General features: G+C 42.9%; 1 protein-coding gene across 1 annotated transcript in view; it reads right to left on the bottom strand.

Moving 5' to 3' along the window:
• The window catches only part of LOC126275984 (uncharacterized), a 448,194-nt gene that overhangs the window by 88,399 nt on the left and 343,233 nt on the right, over positions 1-16,562 (bottom strand). Inside the window, exon 6 of the mRNA XM_049977243.1 lies at positions 7,539-7,585. Within this exon, the coding sequence (XP_049833200.1) occupies positions 7,539-7,585 (47 nt within the window). The remainder of the gene's footprint in view (positions 1-7,538; positions 7,586-16,562) is intronic.

Below are 16,562 nucleotides of genomic sequence, written 5' to 3'. Positions count from 1 at the left end.
AAATTATCTGGGAGTACGCATTAGGAGTGATTTAAACTAGAATGATCATATAAAGTTGATCGTCGGTAAAGCAGATGCCAGACTGAGATTCATTGGAAGAATCCTAAGGAAATGCAATCCGAAAACAAAGGAAGTAGGTTACAGTACGCTTGTTCGCCCACTGCTTGAATACTGCTCAGCAGTGTGGGGTCCGTACCAGATAGGGTTGATAGAAGACAGAGAGAGAAGATCCAACGGAGAGCAGCGCGCTTCTTTACAGTATCATTTAGTAATCGCGAAAGCGTTACGGAGATGATAGATAAACTCCAGTGGAAGACTGCTGGAGAGACGCTTTCTAGCTCGGTTCGGGCCTTGTTGAAGTTTCGAGAACATACCTTTACCGAGGAGTCAAGCAGTATATTGCTCCCTCCTACGTATATCTCGCGAAGAGACCACGAGGATAAAATCAGAGAGATTAGAGCCCACACACAGACTTACCGACAATCTTTTTTTCCACGAACAATACGAGACTGGAGTAGAAGGGGGAACCGATAGAGGTACTCAAAGTACCCTGCGCCACACTCCGTCAGGTGGCTTAGCTTACGAAGTATGGATGTAGATGTAGATGTAGGTAGGCAGAGTACAGCAGCAGTCCACCACAGCTGACATTGGTGAGTGCGTTCGAAAATTTTCGCGTGGTCTGTGAGAAGACGCCTCGTATGGTAACCCGTAACTCCAAGATTCTCTGGGATTTCCCCGTCTTTCCTAGTATTTTCAGTTTCCCTGAAAAATCCCGGTTTTTCAGAAGAGTCGCCAACCTTTTTCTTAATTTACGTAGGCCGCGACAGAGTGTTTTATAGCGAGTGTTTAATCATTCTTAGGAAGACGCTACCACTAAGAATGAAGCTTCGAGCGCTTAAGGTGGGCAAAAGACGCGGTCACTAGAGTAAAAACTTTTATTCGGCAAGAAAGAGGCCCGGGCGGCTGATAGTGAAACCAATCGACGTGATGACAAGAGAGGAAGGATGTGAGATGGTAGCTAATGGGGATGCCGGCGCGGCGCCAGCCAGACCGGAGTGTACTGGAGGTGGAGCGGCCGGTAATTGTGGCCGCCGTCAGAGGCAGAGGCAGAGGGCGTGTGTCGCGGCGGGCCAGCGCGATGCCGGCAGGCGATACGCGCGTCTGCCGCTCCCACCTCCGTCCCGTCCCGTCCCGGCCACTTGCTCGTTACCCTACGCCGTGTCGTCAAACGGAAACTCACTCGACTCAAGAGGCCGATTGAAAATGCGGTGCACACAGCACTCGGTACGCCGCAAGCTACGTAAAACTGACCGCTTTCCAACGGGCAACCTCTTTCGTGGTTCGAACGCTGTTATGAAAGTACCAGGTAAGCCTGCGATATTTCATAAAGAGGAATATATCGAGCTGTAAATTGCAAAATGGATTCAAAATTTTCGTCTCGTTCTTAATCGCGTGATTTACATGCAGCGGAACTGTTGATTCCACTTGGACAATCGCCTCAGCCTTCTCTTCGGCTGGGGGGAGTTGTGATTCCCTTCCAAGATTCCAACCCGACTGTGAAGTACTCGTTTGTTTGTTGAAGTTTCCGCGACGGACAGAATATTCCATCATCTTTAGGGCATGCATCATGGATAGTGATATTTATTCTATCGACATTTCTGCCGATAACCTTACAGCCATCTTCAAGGTTAGTCGCTGACAGAATTTAAACAACTTGACACAATAAGCAAACAACACAACTCGCCCGAAAGAATATCACTAATCAAATGGTTCAAATGACTCTGAGCACTATAGGACTTAACTTCTGAGGTCATCAGTCCCCTAGAACATAGAACTACTTAAACCTAACTAACCTAAGGACATCACACACATCCATGTCCGAGGCAGGATACGAGCCTGGGACCGTAGCGGTCGCGGTTCCAGACTGTAGCGCCTAGAAACGCTCGTCCATCTCGGCCGTCTATTTCACTAATCAAGCGCATCAACGAAACCTGAAAAATCAGGATATGAAATGTTTCGCAGTAGGCCTTATGTTCAGTATTACAGTCACCGAAGATTACAAGGATTACGTAATTATATTCAGAGAATAGTCAACAAGAGTAACAGATTTATGATATAGCGACTGTGATGTCTATGAATTTGATCATACGTGGTACGTCTGGAAATTATCCGCTAAGAGAAGTGTCTTCATTAAAGCAAGTCAAGTTTGCTACCTGTTTCATATTGGGCGGCGAATGTGTGTTGCGTACTGAAAAATGCTTTTCATTCAGTCAGCTTGGACAAGAGATTTCACGACAAACACCATTCCGTGCATTGCAAAAAGCTTAACAACGACAGAAAAAAATTAAGTCTTCAAGGGCGCACACACACACACACACACACACACACACACACACACACACACACACACACACACAGAGAGAGAGAGAGAGAGAGAGAGAGAGAGAGAGAGAGAGAGTTATTACGATTACAGTTTCGCAATCATATTCCTTAAAAAAAGGGTAATATATTTCTTATTTAAAAAAATGATCGGAAAGATGTAGCGCAGTCTTCGCTTGCAACTTACACTGATCGCTAATGGGCTTCATTAAGAAACAAAAAACAATCCAAAAGGCCTTTGACACTATCATTCTCAAACTCTGGGACCCCCAAAGCACTCAAATCACACATTTCTGGAAGAGATTATACCTCCCTTTGAAGTATTTCTTTCTTTAACTCTCTCTAAATATGAAACTTCCTGGCAGATTAAAACTGTGTGCCGGACCGAGACTCGAACTCAGGACCTTTGCCTTTCGCACGCCAGTGCTCTACCATCTGAGCTACCCAAGCACGACTCACGACCCGTCCTCACAGCTTTACTTCTGCCAGTACCTCTCTAAATACACCATTTCTGCGGCTCAGAAAAGTATGACTTTGCTTCGTTTGCGATGACAAAGTATCGGTAATTAGGAGAACGGTGATTGGTTGCGACAGTTTTGGTAATTGCAAGAGTGGGAGCAGCAAACATCCCTTCTGTAATGAGAAGACACCAGGTGTTCTGAGACCTGCTGCATCTTCAACTGGTTTCAGTAACTGCTGGAGGTCTGAATATCGAATTCGTTAATGTATTTTCAGCAGGCGGCTATCTTGTTCTATACGGAGCCACAGAATGGCAAAAAAGCAAGTTTCTTTTCCTGTCCCTTGCCAATGGTCTTATTGTGATTCTTGCTCGAGATCACCTCATGTATTTGGTGAATGTCGTACCTACTGTACCTGAAGCCCTTGAGTAGGTTGCTCTGCTCATTGGACAGGCTATCTGCATCTGATTTTGCGCAATGTACCAATGTCTGTAACACAGTGCGCTTTTTTGCCGGTGTACTTGTCGCGCAGAGTGACTGCGCGGTTTGAGGCGCCATGTCACGGATTGCGCGGCACCTGCTGCCGGAGGTTTGACTCCTCCCTTGGACATGGGTGTACGTGTTGTTCTTAGCATAAGTTAGTGTAAGTAGTGTGTAAGTCTAGGGACCGATGACCTCTGCAGTTTGGTCCCTTAGGTATTCACACATATCTAAACAAAAAATGGTTCAAATGGCTGTAAGCACTATGGTACTTAACATCTAAGATCACCAGTCCCCTAGACTTAGAACTAGTTAAACCTAACTAATCTAAGGACATCACATACATTCATTCCCGAGGCAGGGCTTAAACCTGCGACCGTAGCAGCAGCGCGGTTCCGGACTGAAGCGCCGAGAACCGCTCGCCCACAGCGGCCGGTATCATCTGAACATTTGTAATGAGAATGCTTTCTTCGCCACCCGTATCATACGCTTTTCATCAACTGCGGATAATGGCAGCACTTATCTTGGCAACAAAAATATCATACTCAAAGATTTTCACACGGCATTAAATAAAAGATCACTTTAGTTAATAGTTTTCGCTATCTCGACAACCTTCATTCGGCGATCCTTCACGCACTTTTTATCACCTTCTATTCCGTTGGCACTTCCATTGCTTGTCCTGTTACATCTCCATTGCTTGTCCCTTTACATCTATTTATTGACATCCCATACAATGGTATATCTACATTTGAACTTCGTTCGTTTTTTTATCTTTTTTTTTCTTTCAAGGAAAGTTATAGGCGAATTTTTAACGAACAGATCAAACAGAAGTCTTCTGAGCATCAGTATCAATGGTACTTACCGGGAAGTACGATACCGTCGTTACTCTCTCATTGTGAGCTGTGCTTTTCATTCAATGTTCAACTTAAAAACTTGTAGCGAGGAACGAACAGTGAGACAGTAAACCCGCAGATAGCATCCAGTCCTCTTCTACGACAAATAAAACAAAGCAAGCTGAACACTTTTCTAAATTTTCAGCAAATATTGTGTAGTATTTGATCATTTAAAACTGATTACATAACATGAAAAGTTCCTTTAAGTTTCAGCATGAAGCTAAAGAAATATAATTAAAATAATGCGTACTTAAAAACTTTTAAATGACTATGTTCGTTTCCGCAGGGCGCGTGCTATAGCGAGAAACTGGTAATCGGTGAATGTATTTGATCCTTTGTAAATTTCAACACTTTGCTGAAGAGAATTATATTCTTAACTAAACGACTTACCAATCCGACAGAGTAGGACACGCCATTTTCAGCAGCCCGATATTTCGCGAATATGCTTTGCATCGTCTATCGCAGATAAGTTCACTTTTTATGTGAAGAACTTGGTCGAATATCGTAATGCTATTACCCTATTTTAGAACTGGTAGCATTTCTGGGTGTAAAAAGTCACGCATCAATTTTTGTGCTTGACTACCGGCACTCGAGCGGTGATCTCAGTGGGTTTACATCAGTGCTGAACACTGGACTCAGCCAGGTGTTTCAAAATGATGATAAAAATTTCACGCTGCGCCATAGAGTGCCTTGATGAACAAATTGCGGATATGAACCAACGCCCGAAAGCTTTACCCAATGACACTACGTACTGTTGAAGGCATATAGACCTCAACCACCCAAGAAGCACTAAATCGCCATCTTCGTCTGACGCCACTGTGGCAGTCCGTCGACTTCCATGTGTAACAATGCGTGTCTGACGAATTCGACGAAGTTCTTTAATGTAACTGAAGGGAACATCAAAGAAAAAAATATTTAAAATAAGAGGAAACACTGCTGACTGCACACAAAACTAGTCAGATCAATAGATGACTATTTATCAAGTTAATTCTAAAACGAAGGAAACAGAACTACCGAAGTGTTCGACTTCCCACCCTTCAGCAGTGCAGCATGCCTGACATCTGTGTACCATCCCAAGATGCAATGTCTAGAATGAGTACGTCTACATCTCCACACTCTGTATGTATCCTGTCCACTAAGCCCTCGTCTAAGTCCATTATGAATTCAGAAACCGCCATTTTTAGTTTCCCCCCAGTTAGCTAATTTCCGAGACGATCCACCCTGACAGATGAAGATTAACTGGGGAGACTGGCCACTAGAGCGAAGTTTTCACTTAGCCTCATACGTTCAGTACACAGCTATAACATCAGAGAACTTTCTTTTCGGTACGTAATCGAATGCTGACGGGGAAAACTAGCCTCCGACGACGCCTGTATGTGCAATATTCCTTTCTTCTCCGGTGCTAATGCTGATAGGCTGGCATGAGCACTTCAGTATGGTTTGGAAAAGTGAGAGAGAGGTACTAGTGAACTGAAGCTTTGAATTGGTACTTGACACACACCAGGAAAGTTTAGTCTGTAGACTATCGTATAAAAAAAGAGTGAAGAACCATACCATCGATCATCAATAGGAAACATACAACTGAAGAAGTTTCTTTGAAGACAACACTAAACTGATATCGCCCAACAGCTCTTTTCTTACCAGCCATATCTCACCTGTGCCGAGAAATGTCCCGAAATTTAGTAAGAAGCACTACTCAGAATTGGTGATCTGGCAACATATATGAACAAACTCTCTTACATAGGGCCAGTGTGGCCGTGCGGCTCTAGGCGCTTGAGTCTGGAACCGCGTGACCGCTACGGTCGCAGGTTCGAATCCTGCCTCGGGCACGGATGTGGTTAGTCAGGTTTACGTAGTTCTAAGTTCTAGGGGACTGATGAACACAGTCCCATAGTGCTCAGAGCCATTTGAACCATTTTTTCTTACATAGGAATCCTGCCTCACGACATTTTCCTTTAACTATATTTTCTTGCATTGACTGACCGATCCGTCTGTTCTTGGTAGAATATTTTATACACTATAGGTGTGTGTGTGTGTGTGTGTGTGTGTGTTTGTTTGTTTCATTCATAACTACATTGGAATCCCTCGCAATTTGTCCTAGAAATTTGCGAAAAGCTTTCGTGAAATATTAGATGCTCTGTGCAGAAAATATTCATTTACGACTATCAGTATACATCTATAATTGGTAGCAAGAGATACACTGGAAAAACCAACGACAATTTGCAAAACAACGCGCCCTTCTCCACGTTAATACTCCAGGATCTTACTTCAAAGTAAACGCTCGCCATATATCGTTTGTAATATCGTGAGAATGCTGCTACCTGTTAACCGTTTCGACATGTGGTAGGGAGAATTATGTTGAAAGGAAAGTTGCCGGTAACTCGACAGTAGGCTTGAGTACCATAATGTTTGACAACTGTAAGTGGTACGGCACGCCCGTTTCTTCCTCTGGCTTGAGTGGCCCTCATTCACTGTGTGTGTGTGTGTGTGTGTGTGTGTGTGTGTGTGTGTGTGTGGGAAGCAGTTCGACTTCCAGTGCAACGCTTCTGTTTCTCTCGATCTCAATACATATACACAAACGCCGGTCACACGTGAAACTCACATTAACTGGCCGGGGCATCCAATCCTACACCTTTAGATCCCTAGTCGGACACTCACGCATCCGTTAAGTTGCACTCTGTTGAATAACATGGCAGATGACGACTGCGAAGCGATTCGTGAAGCACGGTAAGTGGTCGGCTAAACCGGGGTCGGCTGCGCTGGACTCCGATGCGACGGCGAGAGGCCTCGAAGAGTCCAGAGGCAGGCAGGCGGGCAGCCTCGGCCCGCGCAGACGGCTTCCACCACAAAGAACTGCCGCGCCGGGCGGCGGGGGACAAGCCGATAATTTCTGAAAGCCACTTACTATTAATGACCGAGTTGATCGAACTCGAAACACAAACTAGATTCTCGCACGCTCAATAATTTTAACACAAACTTCCACTCAGGAACATATTTATTAGCGTGCGTGTTCGCCCGAGACCTATACTTGGCTCACCCTGGGCTCTAAATGAAGTTATAACTGTCAGAAACGTGTAAGGACTAAACGTGACAACACCGCATTCCACGCTAACCACATTAATGACGTGCCTCATTACAGAACGCGCGCCGCTTCAAACACGAGTTTGCGTCCAACGATATAATCGTATTCACACCGACGAGAATTTCTCCGTATTCCCCACGTTGCAGCCAACACGTGCACAGCTGCTGCGATCAGCGGGGGGGCCCTAACAAAAGCTATTGCTTTCTTTTTGACAGTTTATAACACAGTACAAAAACATATTCTTACCTGCTTCATCATTTTGTTCCAGAAATGTGTCCACTATTTCAAAGAACCTGCAACAAACAAATGATTTTTATTAGATACGAAGTTAAAATACTCTAAGAAGATCAAATATAAGATTAGCATATTGGCTTTTGAACATTAGAAATACATGCTGATAAATGTATGTACCAACGAGTAAGCACGCGAGATTCCTCATGAAATGTGTGTCTTTTGGCCACCTTGCGACCAGAAGTGTTGTCGTGCAGGGACAATAAATATGTCTTACATGCCTGCGTCTCGCCAGTCAGAACATTATCACTAAGTTGCGCTATCAGATAAGACGTTGAATGCTGGAATTTAGTCAATCATAAAATGCAGTCAGTTCGGTTCCTAGTACATTCTATGATCACCAACAGTATTTCATCTTCAAAAATATTTACAATCGCATTTCAAATTACCGAAATAAGAAAAGCCTTACTAGCAATGTCAACTGTAATGGACACATGTTTGCATGCAGGTGTCTATGTGTGTCTACGTGTCTCAGTATTTTTGGTAAAACTGAATTGTTTCATAAATTTTGCTTTTCTTTTTTCCTGGTGTAGTTTGAAGTACGTACCCCCTCCCTCACTCCCTCCCTGTGCGCGCGCGCACACACAAGCACACACAAACACAAACACAAACACAAACACAAACACAAACACAAACACAAACACAAACACACACACACACACACACACACACACACACACACCTTTGCGTACCAGGTATTATTAGATCTATGTTTTCATTGCCTGAAAATTTTCTCACGCAGGTTATACAGAAAACATTCACCTATTTAAGGACTTTTTCCGATATTTACTTTAAATTATAATACTACTGGCCTGCTTCATCTAACCTTTTTACAGGATGATCGATAAAAATCGTAAGTTTTATTTTAGGCATCACTAATATGTATCTGTAACACGTTTATAACGGAAGTCAGATATGGCGAAAAGTGTTGTGTGTTTGAAGCAGGTTAGGAACTGCCAAGTAAGAACACCTGCAATGGAGGAAAATGTTTTTAGGAATTGTACATTATGACCTACGGGCGACTACACAACAAGTTGACGCTCTAATGCATGTTAGTAATGTGTGCCCTATTTTACATGACAGCGAGGTAGATTGACATTTGGTGAAACCTTAGGTTGGTATTTTTTCGTCTCCTACGTTTAAGCTTATGCAAAACTCGTAACTTCAAGAATACGACAAAGGAGTGAAATAACCACTAGAAACGATGAAATGCGTCAGTGCATTAACATTTTCAGTTGTTAAAACTTGCGCTAAAACATGAACTCACTTTTAGGCGAGATTTCAGTTCTCTTATTGCGTTTCATACTTTCCAATAAATAGCGTTTTACCATGTCAATGCACATATCAAAGTCATACATTAGTGTTTCAGTTTTTATGGAGGACCTCCATCGCTTAGTCAGCACGCCATAAAAGCCTATCTGTGAATTTTATTGATTTCTTTTGCATATGACATAACAGTTACGTTTCTCTCACATCTTGTTTCGGCTTTCTAACCTCACTGTCACGTCATGTCAAAGAAGCTACAAAATCTACAAATACAGGTTCCTGGCGTGCTGACGCAACAAATATACACTGACAAATCTACACTGACATAATAAAAACTGTTTTCGATTTATTTCACTGCCTTGGTTTTGCCAATAATAACCAAATACAGCTACCATAGAACTTGGAGAAAATGTGTCAGGGATATTATGCAGGAGCATTCACATTTGGGATTTAGAATCTTAATTGGGGGAGAGGGGGGGGTGGGGGTGGGGGGAACTGACGGATTGCGACGATGAATTACTTATCGTACGTATTTTAAAAATTTGCATGTGATTGAACTATTTGTAAAACTACGATATAAGTAGGTCGGTGGGTCGGTCGGCATCTCTCTCTCACTCACACACACACACACACACACACACACACACACACACACACCACAAATGTGTACTAAATCCAAACCGTGGTCAGACATACTCGCGGTCGACAATTTTTTAACGGTAAATCTGTACAGAGCGCCAGTAACTTGTTTTATTATGTAAGCGATGGTATTGTTTACTCGCAGCGCGTAGGACTGGTTTAAATATCGCCGTACATGCATGTCCAGAAGCAGTAAATAAGACGGAACGGCCGATAGCGAATCACGAGCCGAGCTGAGAGGTCTCGCCTCTCTCTGCGGGATAGACCAGAACCTGGCGCTCCTACTAACCTATACAGCGCGGAGACACGCAACGTGCGACGACCAGCCGAGGTCCATCACAGGATGATCTCGCTACTCCAGTCTCCGCTGTTCAACACCGGCACCTAACGCAATATGTTAAAAACGTTCATTAAACATTCATAAACATTTACATAGTAGTGACGATGGAAACAAAAAGCATTCCAGAAAATTGCCTTAAAGTGGAAGAGATGCCGCGACGTACCTTTCCCAATCACCAAGCTGTTTTGGAACATCAGTTGGATTTCGAAAACCTATAAAATGTCTTATGTAGAAATGGTTGGCGAACGACGACGTTAAATCTGGACGCGCAATGTGTTCTCGACGAAATGGAAAATCTACCCGTTGGTACAGAACTTCGTCCACTACTTTCTCTCATTTCCATAGTTTTTTGGTTTCTGTAGAATTCCGAAAAAATGCAAATCAATTTATTTGAGAATTTGGGATGTAAACATTTTGTAAGTTTAAATATAAAGTTACACTTACTTAAATTAGGAAGTTAATGTTAAGAAATTAACTCTATATTTTATAGCAATTTTGGTCCGACGTATTGTTAGATACTCTCATAAATCATAAATCACAAATCACAGTCGACGACAGTGTACAGCAGGCAGCGAAAACAAAACTGACGTACGAAGCTGGTTTGATTAGTTTGGTAAAAAAGCTGCAAAAAATGTTTGTTTCGCAAACAACCCACCTTACTTCTCGAAACAGTCTCTTTTGAGTGTTACACACTCAATTGCAGTCGTCACTCTGACTAATTCAGACTGCCGCCAACAATGAATTGTACGCTATATACTGTTGAAATTCTTTACGCGATCCTTGGAATAATCAAGCTTACCAACCATGAAGGTGCATCATAAACGATCCGTTCTTTTGTGCAAAATTTACCACACTTATCAAGCCAACCTCGTAATTAAAAAGAGAAGCATTTTTCAGTTGCTATTAAAGAAGTTCCCACTTCAAATATTATACAAGCAATCATCGGAGGCCTCTGACTTCGCATGTAAGAAATCTGTCCGTTTTAACGAGGAAATAAAGCTCAAAATTGAACCAGTTAGCTGACTTATAACAGAAAGGTTTACCTACTGGATGTTCTAGAATCACGAAATACAATTGAAACGTCCAAAGAACTTGAAACACACTTTATTCTAAAAGTTTCAACTCCTAATATCGAGAGTAAATTCATACCACAGCTTTGTCTCAAAAGATGCACGCACACACAAAATTTTTCTTATAACACAAAGTGATAAATTTTCGCCAAGAAATAAATAGGAGTAATGTAAGTGTATAGGCTTTCGAAGACAGAATCCATTTCATTATCATTCTTGTGGAGTGTGCGCGCATACTGATGTGATGAAAAATACGAGTAAGGTCGATGTTAGGAGAATTCAGTTACACTATGCGTTGCATGATGAAAGTGAGGCACATATTTTTTTCCATCATGGTATAGAAGTCACCGACCTTAAAGCATAGTCACGGTCAGTCATTCAAGACTATTCGTCACATCTATTTCATTACAACTAGGCAAACATGCACTGACAAGCAGCTGCTATCACGAGGCGTGTGTAACGCGGGAGGGAGGCTGAATCCACGTTGCGGCAAGTACACGCCGGAAGCAGTGTATCATCATTAGCCTCGGGAGCCTTTGTTACCACCTGGTGGAGCTCAACAAAGGCAGGATTTAGAGTTGCCGGGTCGGCGGCTGCCTCCGCTCGCGGACGTCTTCATTCCCTCCCCCGGCCGTTGCTCCGCTGAGCTGAGTCCACTCCCACGGCATCCGACGCTATCAGAACTGACCAACGAACACGAATCCAAAGTAAACGTAATAACGATGGATTAATGGACTTGACACTTTGCAAATACTAAGTTACGCGTAGAAGGTGTACTATATTAACTCCGGAAGATAAGAATTTACGTTTTAAAGTTCCGTCGATGAAACAGGCATTAGAAACAAGCTCTTGGCATGGAAGGAAATTGGCCGCGTCATTTTCAAGGGACACAACCCGGCAAGATGGCCGGCCGGGGATTATAAGTTCGCCCCCCCCCCCCCCCCCCCCCAGAATGTGAGTTTCGCGGATTTTCACGATGAGGTCATTAATCAGAACAACAGTTATTTATCGCTATTCCTGATTATGGAGTTCAAAATTCCATTTTCTCTCCGAACAGGTCATGGATCACACAAATCTAGACCACGTTTAGACCAGACAATGTTAACACTACGATACATATTCAGCACACACTGAATGACAATTGACATACAAATAAAATAAAAAAGCACTAAAAATTAAACCGGTAAGGGATGACGGCCTGACAATTGCCAGCTTGTGGCGCAAAAGCTTGAAGCGCAAAACATTACTCTTTCGTTAATAACTTTTCAATTCTCATATCCTAGCTCTTCATATTCAAAATTTCGTTTATATCAGTTGCTTTAAATTCATAATTTATTTTCTCATTTCTTGGTCCTAGTTACTCTCTTGTTCTTTAACTTCTTTTCTTCTTCTGATCATATAACTGCCTCTACTAGCTTTCTCTCAAAATACCCTCTAGGCACACAAAATATTCCTCTTTCTCATCTAAAAAGAATTTGCAGAAAAAACCAGTCTCCTTGTTTTTTGCCGGGAAAAAGAGGCAGATGATGGTTGTTAGTGGCGCTAGACTAACTAAAACCGGAATATTGCAGTGTTTGCGTCCAGGTTCATCCTGCTCATCTCTGCTCCTTCCGTGACAGAAGACAGACCCTAAGGAAAAACGAGACTTGCTAATGTACTGCAAAACGTTTGTGCTACATAGGTTCAAATGAATGACACATTCGCCATTTCATTAAGCATTTGGCGTACTAACGGAGGCTACGAGAATGAGACAAGTTCCACATGTGACGGCGAACGTCAGCGGAGGCACACAGAACTCCAGTCACAATGTGACAGTTATTTAGAAAGCCCGATTTTAATTTTTTTAATTGCAAACAAAAGCCTTGCCGCTTGTTATTAGTAAATTGTACGCATCTAACATAAGGCTTCTGAATAAATAACAAAATTATCCTCGCTACCTGGAATCCCTATCTTTTTCACATGGGCATTATTCCGAATACGTGAAGAGATTGTCTAAAATCTACAGACACAATGCACCAACTGCAATACGGCTACCACGATGAAAGCAGTTCTAAAGCGAATGTTTCAGATTGACTCTCACTGAAAAACCAGCATGGTAAACTGAAGTTCAGCAGATTAAATATAGTGATCCATAAAACTGCCGGCTAGTTTTCGAACGGGTCTTTAATACCACTACACCTCGCAGAGAAGACAACAGCCGTTGTACAGAATCATCAATTTACATACAAAAGGAAGTATGAATAAATTACATCATGAGTTAGTGTGCAGATTAAGTAATTTTAATATCGCAAAAAGCATAATTTAAGAGTAAACATGAAAAATTAATAATCTATGGAGTACCTCAAGTTAAGAAAGAATACCCTCTGCGTCAAATGTTAGCTGTAGATAAAAAACTTCAATTATCTATAGGAAATGGAAGACAAAGGACATAACCAATATATGCATTTAACGTCCAGTCGAAGTCAAAATTATCAGATACGGTTTCGCCACTTGGATTGGAGAAGGATGAGAAAGAAATCTGTCGTGGCTTTGTTTGAGAAACTAGCCTAGCATTCACCAGCCGTGATGCCGGGAAGCATGGAAAACCGCATTTTGCGCAATTTGAAGAGGCTTCTCCTGTCACAAGTGCAGTCTCCTAACTGAGTGAGGCGCCACAGTGGTTAAGACACTGGGCATTTATCCGGGAGTACGGCAGTTCAGTCCCCATCCAATCAATGTTTAGGTTTTCTGTGATTTCCATAAAGGGCATTAGACGGCTGCCGAGGTGGTTACTTTGAAAGAGCATGGTCCATTTCGTTCCCCAATCTGAACTAGTACCCCACCTCTAATCACATCGTCGTCAACGAAACGTTAGGCAGAAACCTTCCTTCCTCTTGTAACACGTCATTCGCAGCCACGCATGGTGCCACCCTCTTGGCAATAGAGGACGCCGGAGCTGGTACACGGATTCCGGTGGAAACTGACTTCTGTTCAGTATGCAGATGACGTACCGGTCATTCCGTAATGCGTCTAAGTTCAAATGGTTCAAATGGCTCTGAGCACTATTGGACTTAACATCTTAGGTCATCAGTCCCCTAGAACTTAGAACTACTTAAACCTAACTAACCTAAGGACATCACACACATCCATGCCCGAGGCAGGATTCGAACCTGCGACCGTAGCAGTCCTGCGGTTCCGGACTGCAGCGCTAGAACCGCACGAATGCGTCTAAGTGATTTGTTGTCCGAGCCTACAATGCTGGCTTACCGGCTCCTGAGTTTTTCGTGACAGCAGATGTTTTACAGGCCCTGTATAAAATAAACTTGCAACTAGTCCTGGCACGAAAGAGCTCTTTGCACAGGAGTGCTGTTAATTGTAAGATTAAGGTATGAATTCTGCTCCTCAGGCTGATTAAAAACAAAGTCGGAATGTTTAAACGTATTTCCGGAGTAGTGGGGATCGCGTGTCGAGAGGTCGATCGACGGCCCCTCGTGGGTGGTGGAGTCACGGGCTCTCTACAGCAGCAGCAGTGATTCGAGGGTATTACTGATTTCTGAGTTAGGTGGTCTTCTAATCCCCGAAGACTGAAGGAATATGCTAGTGCGTTTCGCGTGTAGACTGGTCGTTTGCTTTCCTGCGTGCGCTTTGGCGTTGTGCGCACGTTGGCGAGACGAGGCCGGTATCAGATAATGGAGTTATTAGCTAGGAATAGGTGAGATTTTATGTAACAGACTGACTAGATACGGACTACTTTACGGAAATGTTGAGTGTAGAGTTTCTGTGATTTTTGCCTCTTGACTTTGAACTGTTATCCGGTTTTATTTCTGCTAGAGATTTTCGATGGAAGGTAGCGGGAGCCAGCTCAGGGCAGGGCATGAACTGTTAGCGGTGTATATTTTCAGTCCAGTGATCGGTCCTCGAAATCTTTCTAAGCGCAGTTGGTTGGCGACAGGAAGCAGTAGAAGTTTAACCGAGTCAAAGGGAGCCTGGCGACCTTTACTAAGACATTATTCTGACGTGTAACAGCGCTGAGCATTAATCAGAGTCCACCGAAAAACGCTGCGTAGTTAATTAACGGAGTGATCTGTCGCGAATTTTTGCCATGCGCGTTTAAGAGAACGGGGATTCCGGCTGTGGCACGAGCGAGAGTTCGCGCAACGTCACCACCACCCAGACCGCGAAACGAAGAAACATTTCACTTTTAACCATTGATCCACCTCACGTGGTTGCCGCGGTAACTGTATCATTGCAGGCAATATGAAGAAAAATCAGTAAACGGCTGTAAAATACTAGAAAAAGGAAATCTGAGACTCAGCTACTACATTCTCTACGAAGGTCCAGTTCCTCGGGTAAATTTGCAGCTTCTTTAAAGATAGGGATAAACATAAGAGCACATCTGTTTACCTTGCTTCTACCTCGTCTTCACTTCAGTAAATAGAATAAAGGTAAGTCACTGTTTGATGTCCCGTCGATGACGAGGTTATTAGAGACTGAGCATAAGCTAGGACTGGATAAAAATAAAGGAAATACGCTGTGCTCTTAAAGAAACGGCCTCACATATGCCTTAAGTTTTATTAGGAGAATCACGGATTACATAAACCTAGATGGCACGATTTGATGCAATCACATTCCGCCCACTCACCGAGCGAAAGGTCTTTGGGACTTCACGTATTTCGTATGTTGCAGACATGTAAACTGAAGTGGAGACAGGGGGAAAACTTATCTGAACTAACAGTAACTTAGGATTATAACGCTGTAAATAGATAATAGTACAGAAGAACTGGACGACTGAGAAGACGCAATGTTCGACAAAATGAATAGGACGAAGGAAAGTATGACACATTAATTAATAACTCATGTTAGAGGAAATTCAAGCTATGAAAATGGCCTAACATCAGTTTACGATCCGTGGGCAAGAAAATTACTTGACAACGCCTTGTTCAGTGTTAACATAAATGACTAAACTTATTTCCATATTCGCACCCTGCCGAAAGAAAGGAATGTGGTGAACAGGGCGAGAGGACTATTAATCTTGGAAGCAATAAAAAGTACAATGGGATCGAGGAATTTGTGTGTTTCGTGGGGGAGGAGAGGCAATCGGCTTCCCGGCGGGGTGTTGGCCGCACGCGACAAGCCAGTGCGGTGGAGTCTGTGGTTGTGGTTGTTGACGAAGTGGGTATGGCGTGGAGCTGCCCTGCCCTGGGTTAAAAATCGTTTCAGTGTCGCCTAATGTTGTCTTACAACTGACAGCAGACTACAGATAAAAAGCTCTAATGACATAATTTTAGTTCAATTAACCACTTTACATATGATGAGCGTGACTACTTAAAAATAATATCACTAGATTATCCCAGTATCAAATGTATTGATAGCTGACACGGTAAGTGTAAAGTTAATCACTTTGTAACACACGGTACAACAAAAAAGACAAAGGACAAATAGAATTTTTTGCTAACACAAGTGACAAAAGCAAACCGTTCTAGATGTTGAACCGTATTTGTTCCATAGTAAAATGTACACATATAAACGAACACATAAAGGGACACAAATCACAGACGGATGTTAGGCACGATACGAAAATACTGTTTGCAAAACAAATTGCCTTAAGAGCTTGCTTGGAAAACAGTCAACCACTGAGAACAGTACCTGTGCCCTGCTGGGCGTTAGACTGATAAAACAACTGTT

The sequence above is a fragment of the Schistocerca gregaria genome, chromosome 1 (assembly GCF_023897955.1).
Source record: "Schistocerca gregaria isolate iqSchGreg1 chromosome 1, iqSchGreg1.2, whole genome shotgun sequence".
NCBI lineage: Eukaryota > Metazoa > Arthropoda > Insecta > Orthoptera > Acrididae > Schistocerca > Schistocerca gregaria.
The sequence above is the reverse complement of the archived record's forward strand: the minus strand, read 5'-3'. Positions and strand labels throughout refer to the sequence as shown.